Here is a 23,528-nt window from a genome sequence, read left to right as displayed (position 1 = left end):
GTGTGTAAATGTATGGGTGTGAATGAGTGTGTATGTGTGCGTGTTGCCCACTGGTCCCACTCCCAGCTAAAATAACCAGCCACTGCTGGTCACTCAGGTTAGCTAAAAGCGAAGGACTAACCGAAACTAACTACTGTGGCAAAGGGCCATTTGACAGCAGTGTAGCTGTTTTGAGGCTTTCTAGTTTACTCTACTTACAATTAGTTAAAAGATCTATGTAGGATGTCGGCTCTGTATGTGCTATTTCAAAGTAAGGAATAGCATGCACAGAGTCCAAGGGTTCCCCTTAGAGGTAAGATAGCGGCAAAAAGAGATAATACTAATGCTCTATTTTGTGGTAGTGTGGTCGAGCAGTAGGCTTATCAAAGGAGTAGTGTTAAGCATTTGTTGTACATACACCCAGGCAATAAATGAGGAACACACACTCAGAGACAAATCCAGGCCAATAGGTTTTGTTATAGAAAAATATATTTTCTTAGTTTATTTTAAGAACCACAGGTTCAAATTCTACATGTAATATCTCATTTGAAAGGTATTGCAGGTAAGTACTCTAGGAACTTTGAATAATCACGATAACATATATACTTTTTACATAAAACACAATAAGCTGTTTTAAAAGTGGACACAGTGCAATTTTCACAGTTCCTGGGGGAGGTAAAGTAATGTTAGTACTTGCAGGTAAGTAAACCACCTACGGGGTTCAAATTGGGGTCCAAGGTAGCCCACCGTTGGGGGTTCAGAGCAACCCCAAAGTCACCACACCAGCAGCTCAGGGCCGGTCAGGTGCAGAGTTCAAAGTGGTGCCCAAACCACATAGGCTTCAATGGAGAAGGGGGTGCCCCGGTTCCAGTCTGCCAGCAGGTAAGTACCCGCGTCTTCGGAGGGCAGACCAGGGGGGTTTTGTAGGGCACCGGGGGGGACACAAGTCCACCAGAAAGTACACCCTCAGCAGCGCGGGGCGGCCGGGTGCAGTGTGCAAACAAGGGTCGGGTTCGCAATAGGATTCAATGGGAGACCAAGGGGTCTCTTCAGCGGTGCAGGCAGGCAAGGGGGGGGGGGCTCCTCGGGGTAGCCACCACCTGGGCAAGGGAGAGGGTCTCCTGGGGGTCACTCCTGCACTGAAGTTCCGATCCTTCAGGTGCTGGGGGCTGCGGGTGCAGGGTCTTTTCCAGCCGTCGGGATTTTAGAGTCAGGCAGTCGCAGTCAGGGGGAGCCTCGGGATTCCCTCTGCAGGCGTCGCTGTGGGGGCTCAGGGGGGACAACTTTGGTTACTCACAGTCTCGGAGTCGCCGGAGGGTCCTCCCTGAGGTGTTGTTTCTCCACCAGTCGAGTCGGGGTCGCCGGGTGCAGTGTTGCAAGTCTCACGCTTCTTGCGGGGATTGCAGGGGTCTTTAAATCTGCTCCTCTGGATACAAAGTTGCAGTCTTTGTTGAACAGGGCCGCTGTTCTCTGGAGTTTCTTGGTCTCTTGGAAGCAGGGCAGTCCTCTGAGGATTCAGAGGTCGCTGGTCCTGGAGAAAGCGTAGCTGGAGCAGTTTTCTTTAGAAGGCAGGAGACAGGCCGGTAGGTCTGGGGCCAAAGCAGTTGGTGTCTTCTTTCTTCTTCTGCAGGGGTTTTCAGCTCAGCAGTCCTCTTCTTCTGTAAGTTGCAGGAATCTAAATTCTTAGGTTCAGGGAAGCCCTTAAATACTAAATTTAAGGGCGTGTTTAGGTCTGGGGGGTTAGTAGCCAATGGCTACTAGCCCTGAGGGTGGGTACACCCTCTTTGTGCCTCCTCCCAAGGGGAGGGGGTCACATTCCTATCCCTATTGGGGGAATCCTCCATCTGCAAGATGGAGGATTTCGAAAAGTTAGAGTCACTTCAGCTCAGGACACCTTAGGGGCTGTCCTGACTGGCCAGTGACCCCTCCTTGTTATTCTCATTATCTCCTCCGGCCTTGCCGCCAAAAGTAGGGCCGTGGCCGGAGGGGGCGGGCAACTCCACTAGCTGGAGTGCCCTGCGTTGCTGGAACAAAGGGGGTAACCTTTGAGGCTCACCGCCAGGTGTTACAGCTCCTGCCTGGGGGAGGTGATAGAATCTCCACCCAGTGCAGGCTTTGTTACAGGCCACAGAGTGACAAAGGTACTCTCCCCATGTGGCCAGCAACATGTCTCGAGTGTGGCAGGCTGCTAGAACCAGTCAGCCTACACGGGTAGTTGGATTAGGTTTCAGGGGGCACCTCTAAGGTGCCCTCTGGGGTGTATTTTACAATAAAATGGACACTGGCATCAGTGTGCATTTATTGTGCTGAGAAGTTTGATACCAAACTTCCCAGTTTTCAGTGTAGCCATTATGGTGCTGTAGAGTCCGTGTCTGACAGACTCCCAGACCATATACTCTTATGGCTACCCTGCACTTACAATGTCTAAGGTTTGGCTTAGACACTGTAGGGGCACAGTGCTCATGCACGGGTGCCCTCACCTATGGTATAGTACACCCTGCCTTAGGGCTGTAAGGCCTACTAGAGGGGTGACTTATCTATACTGCATAGGCAGTGTGAGGTTGGCATGGCACCCTGAGGGGAGTGCCATGTCGACTTACTCGTTTTGTTCTCACCAGCACACACAAGCTGGCAAGCAGTGTGTCTGTGCTGAGTGAGGGGTCCCCAGGGTGGAATAAGATATGCTGCAGCCCTTAGAGACCTTCCCTGGCATCAGGGCCCTTGGTACCAGGGGTACCAGTTACAAGGGACTTACCTGGATGGCAGGGTGTGCCAATTGTGGAATCAAAAGTACAGGTTAGGGAAAGAACACTGGTGCTGGGGCCTGGTTAGCAGGCCTCAGCACACTTTCAATTCAAAACATAGCATCAGCAAAGGCAAAACGTCAGGGGGTAACCATGCCAAGGAGGCATTTCCTTACAATCTAGCACCACTATTACTAGTATTGTGGGTACAAACATTCACTGCTTTTGCTGCAGTTTCTTTTCCTTCCGTTTTATCCTCAGGTCTATAAATCTTCACTAAATTTGAAAATGTTTCCAGCAAGGAGTATTTAAGGCTACACTAGATTCACTGGCAGGTCAATCTCCCGGCATGTAGTGGTTGGGCTCAGAACATCACATTGTTTACTGAAATTACCAGTTTTGGCAGGGCAAGATAAAGACAGTCTTTATGTTTAGACCAGTCTTCCTTTTTTAGGGTTGGATGGTTTTAATTTTGTTTCTTACTTGTAATGACACAGACAACCTACAAATGATTGCATGCAGACATGAGGAGTAACTCAGTTCAGCTACTATTACCACCTGGTTTATGTCACTCAACAGGTATTGGATGCTCTTTTCCTGGGTTTTCGTTTGCCATCCGGAAAGTACTCAGAGTTATAATCTTGGTTCACTTTAAATTAATTAACACTTGAAAACAACAAATTGAGCACAGGATTATAACCGGTGGTCACTGAACACCTGAATACTTTCAGGATGGAAGTAAAATCTGCTGCATGACCATCTTTTTATTGTAAAAGGCCGGCCCTGTATTTGCCAAGTTTTATATCATAACTCTTGTGACTCATTACATGGTAAACAGGAGCTTGTACAGGGATCAGAATTATGAGTTGTAGGATAATTATCAGTTTTCCCAATAGACTCTTGCAAGCCCAACTTGTCGAAATTTATATCAAACAAACACCAGGAAAAAAAGACAAAACATTCGGAATTCAGTATATTAAATACAGATTCTGCATGTCATGCCGCATTTTTAATCAGGGCCTTAACGTTACAGCAGGTGCTGCAGAAGCAGTCTTTCCAGTGCTTATTTTGTGCTGGTGGGCCCAGGATTTATTTTACATTATCAGACTTTCACATTAAAAAGAGAGAAAGGCAGAGCAAGAGCAAGGAGACCTAGAGAATGAAAAAGAACCAGATTGGTGATATAAACACAAGGGATATGTAGTGAGGTGGAAGAAAGAAGCACAAGGTGGAATCAGGACTAGGCAAGCCTTGGCATTCTGAAAGTTCCAGATTTAGCAGAACCAAGAGCAGGTTTCCAGGGGACAACGTTGTATAGCTCATGTAATGATGGGTATGCTATGTCAAAAAATATTACTAGTAGCACTGAGTGTCCAATTTCGGGAGCCCTGTTTGTTCTGAACCCATTTCATTGCTTTACCAAAACCACCATTCTCAGTAATTTGGGGTTTAATGCATCCTCTCTTTAAGGTCTAATGCATGAGGTCTTAACTCACCCATTTCCAGCTCTTCGTCATCTGGTCCTTCCTTGTTCTCATCTTCCTGATTGGGTAGGCGGCCTTCTATATGCCTCAATGGATTGGCGAGTTGCAGAGGGATGTTTTGTGGGTGTGCAAGTCCAAGTTGCAGTATTTGAGGATCGTGCTCTTCCTCCTTCCTAGTGTTGACTCTGTTGACCAGGTCTTGCCAGCTGTGGCAGAAGGACAAAAAGTGGACACAAGTCAAGACAAGGAAGCCATTGTTTGCAAGACTCAGATGAGAAATGATGTCTCGAATGACTGGATCTCAGACTCGTAACTACAACTCTCCTCCAACTCTTCAAGTATCATGGTAAACATTCCTTAAAGTTTTTCAAAAGAAGCTACTAGGTAGTAAATTAAAAAATGTAACTTCTCCAAATAGTCACATCATCAATGTATATAGTGCACCACATCCTTCAAATTCCTTAAAAGAACCAGCTCTGAGACAGACAACTCATCGTCTCCTCCCTCTGAGGTCAGATGTCCTGGTAATGACGAGGAACGGGTGTGAAAAGGATGTGAAAAGCAGATTGATACTAAAGTCGTGCTGCCGGGGAGATGGCAGACGATGAATCCCCCCCCACACCACCCCCCCCCCCACCCCCAACCTCCTCTAGGCCCTTATTCAAAGTTAGGTATGCATTTAAAATTAGCACAAAGTCAAGAGCCAAAAAACTTGTAGTGAGTTTTAGCAATCAAATTATACTAAGTGTAATCATAGCCATAACTCTCACTGAAGCCTTTGCCTTCTATCAAGATGAGGGATGTATCTGGCAGCCGGGACATGAAATTTAAAAAACTGCTGCTTGTGTGAAATACTTAAGGGCTGAACTTCATGTCTGATACAACTGATGGACCCTTGCTCTGAGTTTCACAGTTTCTCATGATCTATTCTAGACTTCCAACATTTGCTAAAATGGTTTGCACTCTTTGTTTCAGTGGGCTCTACTCCTCTGTCGTCACTGAGGAGATGCTTTCATGATTTTTGTGTCATTACAGCTTTTCTAATTATGCTTTGAAGATTCATCCCAAATGCAGGATGCTAATGTTTTCTTCATCAGTACTAACCTACCGAATGGGGTTTTGTGTAATATTCCACCTCATGTAGCTGCCACCAGCACTTTGATGGTAGTGCTAAAAGAAAGAAATGTTTCTATGTTGTAATGAGATTTTCCAATAAATTCAAAATGTATGCAAACGATGATGTGTTGTAATTAAGCTATTGTAGATACTTTGATTCTCATTAAGAGTGGCAATGTGGGGATGTACAGCTTTTAGAATCCAAGACCAGGGGGACTGGAATTTAAAAGGTACAATAATAATCGCCTATTACACGCTGTGCAATGTTAAATGGGGCATAATATGCAGATAATCGTGCTTTCCACACCAAAATATGCATGTACCAGTATTCATCGGCCCTGCCCAAGTGGGAAAATTCAACAGGATTTACCTACTGTAATCCATCTGTGAAAAATGCAGGAATGTGTTAATTACTAAACAACTAGTGACTACAATACCTGTGCAAACATGAGTTTGCACAGGCATTGGAATAAACCACGCCACCCATAATGAAGGCCCTAGTGTGTGTGTGTATTTTATGCCGTTAGTGAGCAGCCAGGTAATATTCAGTAAAATGGCTGAAAACATGGCTGCCTTAAGTGTACTTACATTTAATTGTGGGAGCTCTGCCACCTTTCACATGCCATAGTGCCACTGTCTATAGCTTCGTACGGAAGATGGCCATGTTAGTGTCAACATTTATACTCTCCATCAGATGGCTGATATGTTTGAGGTCTTTTATTGGGAACCAGGGCAATTCTGGGTTACCTGGGCAGTATTCCTTATCACAGATGTCCCAGACCCACCAACACTATTAGACTTCAATTAGATAGCAATTCTTCTCCTTTTAGGCACCTGCCTATGGAGAAAGTGAACCTCATAATTCAAGGCTTACTCTAGCACATGGTAAAGGTTAGAAGCACAATCAGACCGAACTTGACACAGTAAGCAACATATAAGCTCAATGACCATCTAGTCATATGTTTTCAAACGAGGACAAAACTTATTTTCAAATAGGTAAAAAGGGCAGCTAAAAATATTACACAAAAAACAGACGTGCTATCCTTTTTCTGGGGCAGAGCTATGGCCCTGAACACTTGTACAGTATTGTTGCACTAGATTGTTTATGACATTTTCCCCAAAGGGCCCATGTTATCCTATGGGGCTGCGCTAGGATCAACTATGTGGAACTGCAGAACTCTCCAGATCTTTTAGTAAAATGCTTACAAAAGTTATTTGATGCTCCTACAAATGGTGAAGATAGTAGTACACAGGAAATGATACATTGAAGCAACCCTGCCACGCTACCTCTGCCCATTCTTTCAGTTTCAGCGCCTCTGGTTCTGGATACAAGTCAGGACAGATCAGTGGCCTGAACATTTAGCTGCTGAATTTCCGGATACAGACACAGTAAAAGACACTGAAGCCTAACCCCCCCGCCCCATTTAAACAATAAGGATTCCACTTAATACAGTCACTGGTGCACTTCAGGCCCCACCAGAGCCTCAGTGGATTGGTCAATGGTGACTAGAGATTAGGTTACCATGCCAAGGCATGACAAACAAGGGTGTTACCAAAATCAAGGTAAGGCTTTAAAAGGGCTTTTAGTCTTTAAGCAGTGGACCCATTTAATAGTGGATCAGCACTCTCTAGGAAGTCCCCAATGGTTACCTGTCATTAGATGAACATACAGCAGAAACTACCATTAAGACAGGCTCTTAAACCCCCAATTTGTTTGATTTCGTTCCACCTAGTTTTGGGCCTCTACTGTCCGTACTGTGAGTAAGTTTCACTAACTGCGTCTCACTAATGGTAAGCTTCTTAGAACTGGTTTTAAGTGCTGCTATTGCTCACCTTTTAAAATCAGGCCTGCTGCTACGCAGCTATACTGAAAGAGTCTTTGCTGGTTATATGTGAACATGTATGCACACACATGTGGACTGAGCGAGTAGGACTACTGCCTAATTCAGATTGGTATACGCACAGAGGTAGTCTGTCACGGATGGGAAATTAATAAACTGGTTATGGCCAATGCAGGATTTGTAATTTTAATGGGCATCCAAAATGAAATATCACCATTTCCTTTTGACTGTAACTAGAGTCTGCAGAACTTCACTGTAAGCCTGCACTGTATTTAGGTAAAAGCTGCACCAAATTGCATTGGTTTAACATAGAAAAGATGAGTCTCTTTCTAAAGGTTAAAATGGGTCCTGAGTGCAAATATTAAATTATTTTGGCCATATTTCCACTGTTTCATACGTGTTGAATTTTGCAGTTTTTTCCTCAATCACCTTTTAATAAGATTCAGTCTTTGAACAACACTGCATAGCCAAGTTATGTCGTCTACAGGCCCACTGGTAGATCAAATCCTCCCTGAGACGACATATACTACTGAGGTAGACCAGCCTTATTCTGGATGATGGCGAGGATGGGGTGGAATAATATGCATGGACTAATTAAATCACACTAACTGACAAGCCTGGGCATTACTCTTTATCACAGAGACAAGGGGGGCAATCAGACGTCTGGAAACAGTCATGAAGTCGGCTCTCCTTTTAGGTTTTGGGGGGAATTAACATGTTTTCTGTGTCAGAGGTAGAGTTACAGGCTTTTGAGAGCTGAGAGTAACCAAGGTTGATTTTGGCATCTTGGAATTTCCCAGGCTGTTGTGCAGGGGGGAGGAGCGAGGGGTGGTAAGATGTTGTGGCATCTCTAGATTGAGCAGAGCTTCCCACCTTCTAGAACTCTCCACCTCTACCTTTAAACCCCTGCACAATGGAAGACCTCTGAGAAGCAATGACAACTACAGAGGAAGGAGGATACACTGATGAATCCCTACCTGTACATGACACCAGGCTTGTACTTCCAAGTACTGCTTACTCCACAGCCTGTAGTAATGGCTTTCACACTCAATTGAGAGGACATTAAAGGGTGGAATGATGGGGAGGGTTCTCCTGGAGCATCTGTGGGGCAGTTCTGGTTAGAGGTGCCCTAGCAAGGGTACTTCAGAATGATGCAAGATAAAAAGGTTCCCTGGAAATGACTTGGAAGGCATGGGTCGAAGTATGTGGAGGCAGGCAGTATGGTATTTGGGAGTCACAAGGTGCTGCTGCTAGGAGGCCCTGGACCAAGGTGCTGACGAAGTAGATGTACCTGTGCTCCTCCTGGTTAGAGGAAGAGCACCCTAAATTAAAAGAAAGCTCCATCCAGAAAAAAAAAAAAAAAAACTTTCTGAGTTAAGGATTCTCAACTTTACGCTAGTGTTGCCTAGAGGAGCTAGAGGGGTAGATTACATCAAAACCCATCTCAACCACCCCAACAGGGTCAGAGAAATAATCAGCTCTACTGCACTGAAAGGTAGTACGATTCTTTAGAGTTTGATTATTGATTTTATTTTTGTTGTGACACCCTGTCGAAGCCAGTAGGCCTGACCTTTACTAAATCCTCCTTCATACTGTGTTAAGCTCATAAAGGGGCTTCTGTGCATTTACGGTTCATTGCTTGCTCGTGTGCAGACCATAAACCATGCCTTCAGCACAGGAAAGCTAAGAATCATTTGGGGGCTTAGCTGACGTGGAAACTTTCACTAGTGTACACCGCCTTTTTGCTGTTGACCATTTAGCTGGTGTCACAAGAGGCATTTCCATCTGTTATCTGTATAGCATCATCAATTTATGCATAGTATTTAGTAGTGTGTATAATAATGTACATTTCCTTTTTAAAATAGAAGTAGTTGACTGGACAGCAAAATATTAAGTTACTCCTCTGAGTAAGCATTGGACCACTACCCACACTCATGTTCTTGAGTTAGGTGGGCCTGGCGTTGATCTTTTCCAGGTTCAAGGCAGCTTCTATCCTTGTAGCAGTGGTAATCCAACTCTTTACTTGCAGGGCTGGTCAACCTGCTCTTTTCGCTACAGGTTGCGACACCAAGCCCTCTTCTAAGAGCCCAACCTTTACAACAGCCTGAGAAGGAGAACTGCAACCCAAGGGAGATTAGTTTCTAGTAACACACATGCTCTGGTGCATAAAGAGCCCTGGTAAGCAAATAATGTCCACAATAGGGGCCAAAGGAGGAGCAAAATGTATCCTACTTTTATGACTTAGGCAGGGAGGTTAGGGTATGGAAGTGCTGCTTTTTTCAAAACTTCAGGTCCTTCTTCAATCTTGGAAAAGTACATCATAGTTTTTGTCCAGAGGAGACAGTCCAAGGTTATAATAGTTTGAATTGATTAAGTGGTGAATTGGATTGCCCTCTGTAATGTTTAGTGAAAGGCTGTTGTTGCTAAATGACAGACAAAAACTCAAGGAAGAAGGGAAGAGGGAGTTTTACAGGCACAGGGGGAAGACTATACTAAACAAAGCAATGGCATGGAAACCACCACCCTAACAGTTAAAACTAGTTTTGGGGCGGTAACCATTTGCGCAGGGAAGTTTGTTATGCCTACCATCGACAAAGAATAGCTTGCAAAATGATTGCTGTCTTGTGCACCACTGCAACACACAATATAGATAACTTGGCCACACATGTACCTTACAAGGATAGGTACAGCTTAGAGTTACAGAGACTGGATTAACCTTTACAGGAGCCAGCTAGTATGCAGTCTCCCAAGAACGGTACTTCCAGCCTGGCAATCACACTACTTTGAGCTTACTCACATATTGTTTAGTTGATTGCAAAACATATAGGGTAGATTAAAACAAGGGGTACAGGATAGCATGGCACAGCGTATCAAACCAGCACACAGTATTTCCTAATATGAGCCCTGATTTTCTTTCAGCATCACCATCTTTAAACTATTTCTTTTAAATTAATGTGCCAGTGTCTACCACTACTCCATTCTTAACTGCCTTCTGGTCTGGCTGGGTGGCAGAAAGCTTAGGGTACTGCTAACATTGGAAAAGGGATGGAATGAAAGTAGGACACAGGCACAAGGTGTAAAAGAGGGGACAGATGTTTAGTAAGCAGAAGATTACACAAGCAGCAAGGCATGGCGATGGGATAAAGTGCCAGGAGAAGCTACTGCCATACCTGAACTATGTACCAGTGTCAGAGTCTGATGCCAACACTCTATGCAGTATCACTTTTAGCCACACTTGCTCCTGCATTTGCTGTGTCACGTAATCTTCCAGCTACCAATGCAAAACTGTGAAAAACATTTGTATGGCGCGGAATAGTGTGCACTCCATAGCAATGAATGGATGCTTTACCATGAATGCATTGCAATGAACGCACTGGCAGTGCAAGAATATGCAGTGGAATGTAAGGGATTTTTGTTAAGGGTCCAGCACTTCTTTCATGCTGAGAAGCGAATTTACTGAAAAATGCAGTATAATAATTTTCACCCTCTGGTATTTTGCCACTATGTCAAAAAGTATCTAGCAAGGAACATCCTTATTGGTGTGTAGTTGTGACATCAATGCTCATCTGTAGTAAAAACGAAGGACAACATTGCTGTTAAAATGTGCTACAGCTGAGTAGAAACACAATTCCATCAGCTACTAGGCTGTGTTAAGTGTCTCCTGGACCAACGATCACAAACAATTAATTTTAAATTTAAACCTTCTTTATTGAAAATGAGCTAAAAAGTAGGATTTTATGGTAGAATGTCTGTTGCTGCAGCTCAGGAGAACAGTAATCCATCTGCATGCTACATCTGAATGGTTTTGTAAAGTTGTTTTGCTTGCCTACTGCATTGTTCTCACCTAGCCAACATTCTTAACCTTTATATTATACCTGTGAGACCACTGGGGGTGCTTTACCTTTCAACAAAAGAAGTTAAACACCGGAGCCTTTCCTTGCTGAATCGATGTACAGCAGAACAGTATCAATTGTAATGGTGGATACTGCCTATTCTTATCAATTCCAGCCACTTCTGTGCCTAATAACAGTGGGTTATCGTTCCCTGTTAGAAAAGCAACATACTAATTGTCTCATGTAAAGTTTAATCAAATCCAACAAAACTGTAGCATTTTTTTTTCTTTTGTGTTGGTCAAGTGTATTTGTGTGTAGAGACGGTAATGAAGAGGCGACTGTTCAACTGAAACATACTGGACCTGTTTTAGAAAGGTAAACTTGCAGGCCTATCTTCTGATGTGCGGGGTTCTCTCATCTGACTGTGGAGGCTCTGCATCCGCAAACTTACTATTAAAATGCAGTTTTGTGAATAATTAAAAAGTGTAAACTTACACAAACATGTACGTTTAACTTTGTGAATCAGGCCCATTGTCAATGGCTACGGCAGATGGTGTTTTTTCTGCAGACTATTCTGCATCCATTCAGATCACCTACAAGTCCATTTGTTAGGAATTCCCTCCCAGGTACTTCAGTTCCTTTGTGCTGAGAAGAGAATGCCAATGCTTTACACTGTAAGCAAACGTTTCCCCTTAGATCAGCGAAAGTCCTCTCTTCCCAATTTTTCATACACCACACAAAATGGCAGCTGTCTCATGTGAGCAGTTCCGACTGGTCTGATCAGTCACTCCTAATGCAAAAAGAAGCTAATTAAGAGAAGGACAAAGGTCAAGATGCTTGTCCTTCTGACTCGAGACTGAATATACGTTTAAAATAAACCTGTCATTTGTTTGGTCCCGGCTTTTGTCTTGTGCCCCCAACTGGGGCTAAAAAACTGACACCAATGAGTAAATATTTCATACCTTTGCTGGTGGCTGAACTCCTTGCAATTGTTGACATTCATTGAATCTCATAGTGTCCTTGCTTCCTATACTAACCCAAAAACGGGGAACTAAATTGCTCAGTATGGAGAGGAGGTAATCCTTTTCAGACAAACTGCAAAAGGCTCAGCTGATGAAGGATTTGCTTGAAGGGCTCTTCACTCATTCAATAAATGTACCAATAATCATTATACATGTTGCTTTTTTCTTGCAGGCATTGAGGTCATCTAGTTTGTACACTCCGTTCATGGCTAAGCACACAGAGCACGAGTTCCTAAGTTTTGTGAATATCTGTGGAGACAGCCCTGCGACTGCAGACATATCATAACATTGAGGCTGCACCTCTGACTCAGTGTGGCACGAATGGTGCTTCTGTGATAAAAACTGACTGTGCCATGTTTAGGACAAGAGCACTTCTGCCAGAACTGTCCTGGAATGGGGCTCAGTGTCCAAGATGCTGATCCTGATTCTGACTCTGACCTCTACCCTGCACACGGCAATAGCTTGCACTACACCAGACTGGCTGCCTGGTACATCTAATCCAGGTATGGTGGTCGGGCGGTCCCAACTGATCTAGCAGAGGGTATTCCCACTATGCTTGCGTTAGAGTAAGTAGTACCAGATAGGAGTATACCAACACAATAATATTACAATGGTTGAACTGTTTATCTTTTTTCACCAATTATCTAATGCTGGTGACCATGCTTTGTCTCGTTTGCTTAATAATCGCAGCTCATGTTTTTATGCAATACGTCTGCTTTAATAAATTCTCTAAAAAGACATTTTTACATCTTTCTTGTTTCTCGTCTTGGTTACGCTGAGTGACAACGAGAGGGTAGATCTGATTCCACAATTTCCTTGGGAATCTGAGTAGACATGTATGAGGTTGCAAAACCCAACTGGTACCCTGGTGTGTTTAGGGGTTCAGATGGAGCACTGTGAGCTAGCTAGGAACAATGTCAACATTTCCCAATTACATAGGCAGGCTGAGTCGCTATATACTGACATTTATGTTGACCAGATACAGACTCCTACTTGATTTATAAGAACCATATAACATAGTACCACCAGTGTTCTAGGTTAGATACCTATTTAATGCGTCTCCTGAGTAGTTGTCAAGTATCCAAGTGCTCCCTTTTCACCTTTATACTGAGATGTCTCAGGTGTTAGGGATTAGTCATCCTCAACGTAATAGGAAATCCCTATTTTAATTCGTAGGTTGCTCAAGCTTGAACCTTTGAAAGGATTATCCCATTATAGTGTTCCCTCGCTGAATCTTATTCTATAATTTGGCAAACGCAGTTAACATGCCGATTAATTGCAGACATGTTCTTATAGCATATTTGGCACAACAGGATTCCCTTTTGCAGGAGGTAAAGTCACCTTCGTGGTTGAAGCCCACAAAGCATATCAATGCAAAGTTTTCTATTCATGGGTCAACTTTCCTGTAGTGGAAGTGAACACGCAAACATTTCATACATAGACAGCTGTGATAGCAACTGATCAATCCTGACCTTATCAACAGTTAGAAATACAACTAACATTTCAGGAACATCAAAATTGGGTCCAAGGTTCTCCCTTCCACATGCATTACAACACTGAAGATTGGATTCCCTCTGCAATGATGGGGCGACCTGCCCAGTCCTAGCCAGCTTCACACCATATCCCCACATAGCAGCATTGAATGCTAATGAACATCGTCCTTTACACAACAATCTAGTAAGATTATAAAGACGTCTAATGCAGTTTAATATGCGGAAAATAACAACTGTCCCAGTGAGGGCTGTTCAGGCTGTACAGCCACAGTTAGCTGTGCCTGTCATTAGCCCAGTTACAATCAATGCATTTTTTTGTGTAAAATACTGGTAAGATGGGAGGATATTCCGCTCTGGATTGCTTAAAAAACAAACCAGTTTGAAGCAGTGATTCCCATTCAAGACCCCAAGATAAAGATAGAATTATTTTTTTGTGTATCAATTATTTTATTGGCATAAATTAAGTACCAGCATAAAACCAAAGTAAGATACACAAGGGGAGGCAGCTGCGTTGGCACTATGCCAACGCCTTGTGCAGGTTCCTGTTGTAAACCAGGAGCGCGAATTACTAAAATCTTGCGGATACCTACACATCTATAAGGAACGATAATTTGGGGGCCAGGCCCAATAAGCCGCATCTTAAAAGCCATTTTAGTTATAGCTCCATGCACGTTATTTTAACATACTAGGCCTGCCGCTGTGCACTTTAACCTAGATGTATTTTATTCGGCTTTGCCTTATTATTGTTACAGTAGCCACTTTTATGGTCTTGTTTTATTTTCTCTCGATCTCACTGTTTTTGCCTAGGCCAGCACTCTGTTCTCAAACAAGACATTCCTGCTCACTCTGTACTTCTTTCAAGGCTGCAGCAAGATAGGTTGCCGGTGAACGTGGTATAAGTTTAGTCTCTGACATTCATAGAAAATACACATCCTTACGTAGGAACATTTTCTTAGAACACCAGCTGTTTTATTATAAACTTATAGTGTAGGGGCATTGTGCCAACAACAGTTACAACACTCCACATTAGATGCAATTATCATTCCTTTCTGATGACATGGATTTACAAGATTTCTTGTTAGGTCCTAGAACACCTTGTCAAAAACGCTTCTTATTCGCCATATACAATAGGATTTGGGAAGTTTCCCAGCAAGACGCTGCTGAGACAGACTGACAGGGAGAATTTAGAAAAGGCTTTGGCTGTTGTGGATAATGCTATGACAACACTGTCAACTCACCTTTATTCTTTCAATAACATTGTGTCATCTGCATTCAATATACAAAAAATTCATGTCATTGTTACAACACGGACAGAACCAGCTGAGATCGATTATGCAACTGAGTTGGACATTGCAGGTTTTGAAATCACACCATGTACCATGGAAATACTTGACCACAACAGAGTTATTTGTACCATTTAAATTAACAGACATACAGAAACTTATGGCAAAGAAAAATGCAACTTTCACCATGCTAAATATTGAGGTTTTAGAGAAATTACCCTTTTTAGTAGCAGAAAAGCCTTCTGCTGTATGGTTCACCTCATTAACGATTTCTACATTTCAATTTAAATCCTGTTTAAAACATAATTAGGTAGGCAGATATGAAGCTGTGCAGGACAGTTATGTTCACGAGTCCTGAGTCTTGCCTTTCGATTACAAGTGTGTGCCTTGGGAAACTGAGTCTTCCTTAGTGGAAACGAATGTGAAACTCTGCTTGGCACTCATTACTTTGCAAAGAGGTTACATGGCGTGGTGCATGTAATGCATCTGCGACAAATTTTGCATGTTATCTGAACGGAGCACCAGTCTCTTTGATTCACCCAGTGTTTCAATTGCTCTCAAATGGGAGCTATTTGGTCCTGAACAACCAAGATTTTTGTGGGATGAAGTGAGGTGTCTAACATGTGGTGACGGTCTCCAGGGTCATGATCTGCTGTAGCAATGTGTTATTTCCCTGCACAAACATAGTTAGGGAAGTTAATTTATGGCCTTCCATTCCTAATTTTTATAATCTGAGCCAACTGAAACCCTTATTGTTTAAGAAGGATGTTTTTTTTTTTTTTTTTTTTTTTTTTTTAACATCAGCTCGAGATTCTTTTGCTCTCCAAGTTGCAAGGTCTTCTGCTGAAATCCAATCGCTAATACGTACGGATTTGCCCCAGCATTTTGGTGAACTTGTTCACCAGATAATTATGCATCAAATACAGCAGGAGTGGTACACTTTTTCGAAGTGATTAGGTCTGGCTTTGTCTGTGCATTTCAGACTGTATTTGGAGTGATTACATCCTTTCTGCACTCTTTGGTTTCAAGTGTTTTTGGAGGCATCCCGATTGTATTATTCCTCGTCTTTGCTATTTTGATTATATTTTTGCTTTTCCGTAATGGATGTTCCACCACCACTAGGCCAAATAGTAATGAATCTAACACACGTCCTGCTGTGTCGTGACTGCATGATACAGTATTTAAAAATGTCTTTGCTAGAAGGAATTTAACTTGAACTGGTCTGTCGTTTAGACTTATGTGGTTACAACGTGTGCAGCCTGTGTTCCACTATCTGCTGTGCCCTTTCGAGAGTGCACTAGACCTGTGTCTGGCTACCCAATTGGTTCAATTAGTAGATCTAAAACTGTACACGAGTTCATTGAGGAACCGCCTTCAGTAAAACATGTGAAAGGGTGTTTTGTAGGCAATAATTTAGCATTTATTTTCTGTCTGCAACCTTTTACATGGTCCTTCACTCATTCGATAATGTACCAAGAAATCACTGTGCATGTTGCTCATTTCTTGTAAGCTTAGAGGCCATCTAGTCTGTCCACCCCGTCCAATGCTTAGAGCACAGAGTGCGATGTACTAAATATTGTGATTGTCCGTGGACATAGCTCCACGATTGCAGACATATAGGGGGTCATTCTGACCCTGGCGGCTGGTGACCGCCAGGGTCACCGACCACGGGAGCACCGCCAACAGGCTGGCGGTGCTCCCGAGGGCATTCTGACCGCGGCGGTTCAGCCGCGGTCAGAAAGGGTAAACCGGCGGTCTCCCGCCGGTTTACCACTGCCCCATTGAATCCTCCATGGCGGCGGAGCGCGCTCCGCCGCCATGGGGATTCAGACACCCCCTACCGCCATCCTGTTCATGGCGGGAATCCCGCCATGAACAGGATGGCGGTAGGGGGTGCCGCGGGGCCCCTGGGGGCCCCTGCAGTGCCCATGCCAGTGGCATGGGCACTGCAGGGGCCCCCGTAAGAGGGCCCCGCAAAGTATTTCAATACGTGACGGGTGCAACTGCACCCGTCGCACCTTCCCACTCCGCCGGCTCCATTCGGAGCCGGCATCCTAGTGGGAAGGTTGATTTGCCCTGGGCTGGCGGGCGGCCTTTTGGCGGCTGCCCGCCAGCCCAGGGCAAATCTCAGAATCACCGCAGCGGTCTTTCGACCGCGGTGCGGTGTTCTGACGGGGTTACTTTGGCGGGCGGCCTCCGCCGCCCTCCAAAGTAAGAATCACCCCCATAATGTCGAACCTGCACCTCTGACACAGTGTGGCGCGACCGGTGCTTGTTTTATAAAAACTGACTCTGCGCCTTGTTCAGCAGAGAAGAACTTCCACCAGGGTTGCCCTGGAATGAGGCACACAGTGCCTGAGATGCAGCTTGACTGATTCTGATGCTGATCCTCATTATGACCCCTACCCTGCACAAGACAATTATCTGCACTGCACCAGACTGGCTTCCTAGCTTACCTTATACAAGTATTGTGGTCAGGTGGTCCCCCCAATAGTTCAGGTACTGTTTGTCATTTGGTGGTATTGTTTCCGAGAGATACGTGTATGTTGTAATGCTTCAGCATGCAGGCCCCTACTCTTAATGTGGCTCCTATCCAATGGCTGCAATCACAATCGCTGATGGGGGCATAGACAAGTCTCTCTCTTGGAATGTTAGCAAGAGAGGTACCATCCTGGTGAGGCTCAGCGTCACTTTTGTTTTGCAGGAGACTCACCTACTGGGTAACAAATGCCTGTTCAAAGCTTGTATAAGCTTCTCATAGGTGTATCATGCAGGGTTTTCCAGGGGTTAGCAGGGGTGGCCTGCAAGAAGTTCCTCCCTCAAGGTTATTCAGGTGTGTGCAAAATGATGAGGGCAGATTTTTAGCAGTCACAGTGATGCTGCAGGATAGATCGCTTTTTTCTTCTTTGTGATTGTGTCTACTTTCAGTATCTGTTGGCTTCCTCAAAACAATTGGAACACTACTGTCACTGTCACCTCACCCATAACATGGATACTGGTTGTGGACTTTAATGGAGTAATGATGGATTCAGAACTGTACAGGTGAGGAAAGAGGGGCAGAGTGCCGAGAGAGAAGACCCACCTGGCTAAATTCTCGAATGCCCCTGGTATCACCGATACATGGAGAAAGTTGAATCCCCATGACTGTGGCTATACATATTATTTCAGAGTATACTCTTTGGAGAGACATAACTGGCAATCAATCAGGGGTAAATAAGAGGCACCAACCAGCGGTGCAAGGTCTGGAAGCTTGAGTAATGAAGCTGGGGTCTCACCAGCAGAGTTCTCCTTCCCCGGGCACCCTTTGTAATCTGCAACCCAAGAAGTACCTAAGCAGACATCTAGGAGAAGTGAGGAAGGTTTAGCGGGCAACCCAGAGCTGCATTTATTAGTGGGGTAGCAAGGACAGCAAAACACTGTACTGGTTGTGATCCAATAATCAGAGGGATCTAAAAGTATCACTTAGAACGGATAAGGGGCTTGAGATCGAAGGGGACTTAGACACAGCCCAAGAATTTACATCCTTCTATGCAAAATTATAGTCCCTGACCTGTGACTAAAGGCAATGGGGCTAGAGGGGTTTATTAGAGATCTCCCCATTGGAGATTTCCATTCAGGACAGAAGAACTAATGGAGGTGTAGATTAACGAGAAGCAGCTGGAAATTACTTTTCAATAGTTGCAATCACATAAAATCCCTGGATCCAGTGTTTCCCAGACAAATTCTTTAAAGTGGCAATTTCTTGGCTCGCCTGCTCGATGTTGATGATGCTCACTGAAGCGGTAAATAGGAGGATGATTCCCCGGATCCAGTATAGCAGAGATTGTAGTCCTACATAAGTTGGGGCACCCTCGTGAATGTTGTGAGTTCTACCACCCTATCACCTAGCTCAATGACGAAACCTAATTAATATCCAACTGCCTGTCTAAGGTGAGCTTGCACATACTGATCCTTCAGGTGTTTTGCCCGGACGAGCAATGAGGCACAATGCACTCACTTTTGCACTCAGTTTAGCAGATAGACTACAAGGTCCAACAGCAATGTTTCTCACAGACTTTGAAAAATCCTTTCATTCTATGGGATGGAATTATTTATTCCTATTGTTGGAAAGATTTAACTTTGGACCCCAATTCCGTCAATATGTATGGCTATAGTATACAGATTTGACAGCAGAGGATAGTGTCGGAGGGGTTACTTCTTTGGTATTCCGACTGCAGCAGGTGACCAGAGAAGGATACCACTCTCTCCCTTGCTATTAACTATTGTGATTAAGGCTCTGGCAGAATGGCTAGGGTGGACACTCAGGTGAAGGGTTTTGGGTGGACATCAGAGATTGAGGATAAGGGTGTTGATATATGCAGATGATGTTACTGTTGTTTCTCAGTGGGCTGGAGCTGTCGAGACCCAGACTACTGCAAACCTTCCATATTTTTGGCAATGTACAGGCCTTCAGGTGAATACATTCAAACCCACTTTATTGTTTTTAAAGGTTAAAGGTCCTGCCCTTGGTCTTGGCTTTGGCACAGGGTAGCCAGGTGGCCTGATACAGGTTGAAGTATCTGGGTGTATAATTAACACAGGACCTCCCCAGAGAGCCTGGATGATGAATATTCTGCCCCAAATTTCAAGGCTCTCCCTTCTAGGCTGCATTGCGATCTTTAGAAGGTGGTCCTACCAATTCTACTCTACCAGCTGCAAAACTTTCCATTCCAGAACCCACAGACTTTTTGTGAAAATGAATTCCTTTCTTAGGGGGTTTCGTGTGGCAAGATGGGGTGTACATGACTGAGCTGGTAAAATGCTGCAAATGCACCTATAATGGAGGCACAGCCACTACTGACAATGTCTTCTACTACAAAGCTGCTCACTCAGTGATCTTGAATTAATGGTGGTATGTCCCCGATGGGAATCCTGTCTTCACATCCAAGAAGTGGACATCCAACACCCCCTACTGTGGGCCACTGAAGTAGTTTTGAGGATCTGGCATGAAATGATTAGGGTCCATATGTACGAACACATTTTCCCATTGACACAGAATGGGAAAAACCCTTTGCTACATCTGGCCCTAGGTCTTTGGGATGTAGCGGTAGTTAAACAAAACAGACGCCATGTGGGTGGGTTCTTGGCTCCCACAGGTGTCTTGTCTGGCAGGATTTTATCAGTTGGACACTACTTAGATACTCTGGAACGTACTGACAGAGTCAACCATGAAATCATAGAACTGCAGATCGAGTACAAATTTAATTGTAGTGGTGTAGCCAATTTTTCAAGTATCTGCAGTTACATCACACCCTTCTGCTTTACATTGGAGGAGCTTCCGAATGGTAGCCCTTTGGAGTGCAAAATATTGCTGGATGAACTCAATGCTCCTAAGATCGCCCAATTCTAAACAACACTGATGATTACACAAATATAATTTACCTTGGCCTCCCAAATTGGGATATTGCAAGATTACAACTGCTTCAGAATGCAGTAGCGAGGCAGGTATTCAAGGCCCATTGCAGATCCCAGACCTTACCTTTTCTGAAACAGCCCCATTGGCTACCAGTGAAGGAACATATTCAGTTTAAAATTTGGACACTACTTAGATACTCTGGAACGTACTGACAGAGTCAACCATGAAATCATAGAACTGCAGATCGAGTACAAATTTAATTGTAGTGGTGTAGCCAATTTTTCAAGTATCTGCAGTTACATCACACCCTTCTGCTTTACATTGGAGGAGCTTCCGAATGGTAGCCCTTTGGAGTGCAAAATATTGCTGGATGAACTCAATGCTCCTAAGATCGCCCAATTCTAAACAACACTGATGATTACACAAATATAATTTACCTTGGCCTCCCAAATTGGGATATTGCAAGATTACAACTGCTTCAGAATGCAGTAGCGAGGCAGGTATTCAAGGCCCATTGCAGTTCCCAGACCTTACCTTTTTTGAAACAGCCCCATTGGCTACCAGTGAAGGAACATATTCAGTTTAAAATTTGCTGCTTAGTATTTAAAGCTTTGCATGGGTTGGCTCCGGATTTCTTGACCAGTCAAGTAGTCAGATATGCTCCGAAGAGGGAACTCCACACTTCTACAGCTAATCTCCAGGTGGTGTTGAGACTCCTCAAATCAAGAATCAGAAGCTGCAGCTTCTCGTTGCTAGCCCTGACCGCATGGAGCACTCTCTCACTGTACATCTGATCTCTTACTGACTTGAAAAAGTTCAGAACTGATTTAAACACCTGGATCGTTAAGAAGGCATTTGAGTTGCACCTCTGCTGATGGCCTTGCACTCTAGTATCTTCATCTCTCTCAGATTAGCACTGTGATACCATTGGGTGGATAGGAGCTTTATAAATATTGGATAACATAACACACCGGACCCCTTGACAGGTCTCCATGCGTCCTTGGAGAGAAACGTGGGCTCATTAACTGACTATGACTGGATGGAAGTTCACCGCATGAGGCCCTTATGGCCTCACATTTACGACTTATCCTATAAAACTCTCAACACCGCACCAATTTCTGACACCAATGCTTACAGTCAAGTGAGATTATGAAGTCCCCACCGTTCCTCCGCTGCTTGGTACATGATGGAGACTTGATACATACAGTATGGGGCTGCGGAGTACTGGCTATTTTTTGGGAGCGGGTTTTCTCCACTGTTGAGAGTGTAATGGGTTGGTGACTTCCCTAAACCCCAAGATGGTTCTCCTGCATACTGATGTAGATATGGATAGCAATATAAATAAAATGGCATTCATTTGGATTGCTTTATTAGTTGCTAGAAGAGGATTAGTTTGGTAGTGAGCGGATCAGGAACCCCTTAGTAAAAAGATGGCAAAAAGCGACTTGACCACTGCATGGGACTTGAAAGGCCAGTGTATGAGGCAATGGGTTGCCCAAAGAAACAGGTGAAGATAAGGAGAGGATGGGCCGATTATAGGATATCATCAGGGCCGGCTTTAGGGCAGTGCAACTGGTGTGGCTACATTAGGCTCTGACCTGGAAAGGGGGGTGGGGGGACACTGATCTCAGGAGGGGGCACTATGTTGACCAATAACTTATGATTTAAAAGCACCTGCTTCAGAGTTCCTTGGGGTCCCAGCTTTCAGGCATGAATACAAATGTCAAGATAACTCCTGTGATTACAGTTCCTCCTGGGGAGAGATGGAGTTTTGACTAGTGGTGGTTTTGACTCGCTATAAAGTAGCGTAGAGGGTTAATATGCCTGCTGCAAAGAACAGACCTGTATTTTATGTGAATAGCGGCGTGGATTAGTAAAACCAGCCATTGCCTGCGCCTTAAAACAAAATGTATGTAAGAGAGGGGCTATGGAAAGATGAGGGGCACTTTTGCCGGGTGGGAGTAAGAGAATCGAAGGTGGTCATGGAAGGAGGGGCATCAAAAAAAGATTGTCACACCGGGCACCACCAGCACTAAAGCCGGCCCTAGATATCATACTTGACCCCATGGCTTAAGGAACGTGGGTCATTAGATGAAGAGAGATGTATGCTCTGTTGCATGATGTTGTTTTTAGGATGTCATCTGAAATGGAGTGGAAGGGAATCCTGGGCCCAAGAGATGTCGATTACAAATACCTGATAATTCTTTGCCCGGAGACGTGGGATGAATACTGTGTTGTTTCCGTTTTGTTTTGGCAACAACAGAAAAAAAAATATGATGTGTGTTTTCAATAAATATCTCTCAGTCTGGTGACAATCTCATCTACAATGGTGGCATTCTTTCGCGTGTTGAATTTATACACGTTTTAATAATTATGAGACGTAGTCTACTTTCACATGATTTACATGCCACATATTCGCATAACTCCACTGGAGAACGGGCTCTAAAGAGCCATCGCCAACCCATCTCTGACGGTAACACAAGCTTCCAATTACGCACCTTTGCACTTGAACACCGAGGGGCCCGAGGGCCTGCTCCATCTTCTGCGCTGGCCTCTCCTGTGGTGCCGCCACTGGCAGAGACTCGCGAGCCTTCCTTCTAGACCCAGGTGTGCCCTCCGCGAGCGTCTGATCCTGCATGGACAGGGCCACAAACAATAAACATACGTCATATGTCTCGCGCCTACAGTGCTCGCGCATCACTCGCCGCGCACACTTCTGAAAAATGACTACGTTTATCGAGTCTTGTCTAGCACATGTCCTCGTTTGTGTAACTCCCTTAACTTATTTGTTTTTGTAGCACAATGGGGGGTTCGACGCTGGTTGGCGGAGTGCTGGTAACAGGTGCCAGTATATTTCCGACGGCAGTATTTGCCCAGTCAATAACAGGCTAACTACGTCTGAAGTGTGACTAGGTCCGATCCAATCCTGCCAGCCTTTCAGAGGTACCTGCCGTTCATGAACGGGTCTTGAATTCCGTACATCTTTCTTCCTATTTCTTTTGCGATTAAGACAGAAGCCTGTTCTTTTAAAGTCATTTTGATACCACATAACAACATAGACCTTTAGCAACAATCCAAAACAAAAGTAAACTACAAACTTGGAGAGGTAATGATTTTGACAGTAACATAACATTTATGCTGCTGTTGCTGCCAACGTCAGACAGCTTTGAATAATGTATTATTTACCCACCAGTGCTCATGTTATTGACCTTGGTAGCTGAAAGGTCGTACCTGCTCTACCGGCTGTGGGAATTCCAGCAGCAGACCACGAATCAGTTCGCTCTTTTGCTGTGGGAATGTTTTAGTTATCCTGAAAATCTGACCTACGAGGAACATCC

General features: G+C 44.3%; 1 protein-coding gene across 1 annotated transcript in view; it reads right to left on the bottom strand.

Moving 5' to 3' along the window:
* The window catches only part of LOC138301022 (Golgi integral membrane protein 4-like), a 208,863-nt gene that overhangs the window by 83,863 nt on the left and 101,472 nt on the right, over nucleotides 1-23,528 (bottom strand). The window contains exons 9-10 of the mRNA XM_069241045.1: nucleotides 22,689-22,822; nucleotides 4,220-4,413 (exon numbers count right to left, since the gene is read on the bottom strand). Coding sequence (XP_069097146.1) covers nucleotides 4,220-4,413; nucleotides 22,689-22,822 — 328 coding nt within the window. The remainder of the gene's footprint in view (nucleotides 1-4,219; nucleotides 4,414-22,688; nucleotides 22,823-23,528) is intronic.

Source organism: Pleurodeles waltl, chromosome 6 (assembly GCF_031143425.1).
Source record: "Pleurodeles waltl isolate 20211129_DDA chromosome 6, aPleWal1.hap1.20221129, whole genome shotgun sequence".
In the NCBI taxonomy this organism is placed as follows: domain Eukaryota; kingdom Metazoa; phylum Chordata; class Amphibia; order Caudata; family Salamandridae; genus Pleurodeles; species Pleurodeles waltl.
Note: the sequence above shows the minus strand (reverse complement) of the source record. Positions and strands in the feature narration are given on the sequence as shown.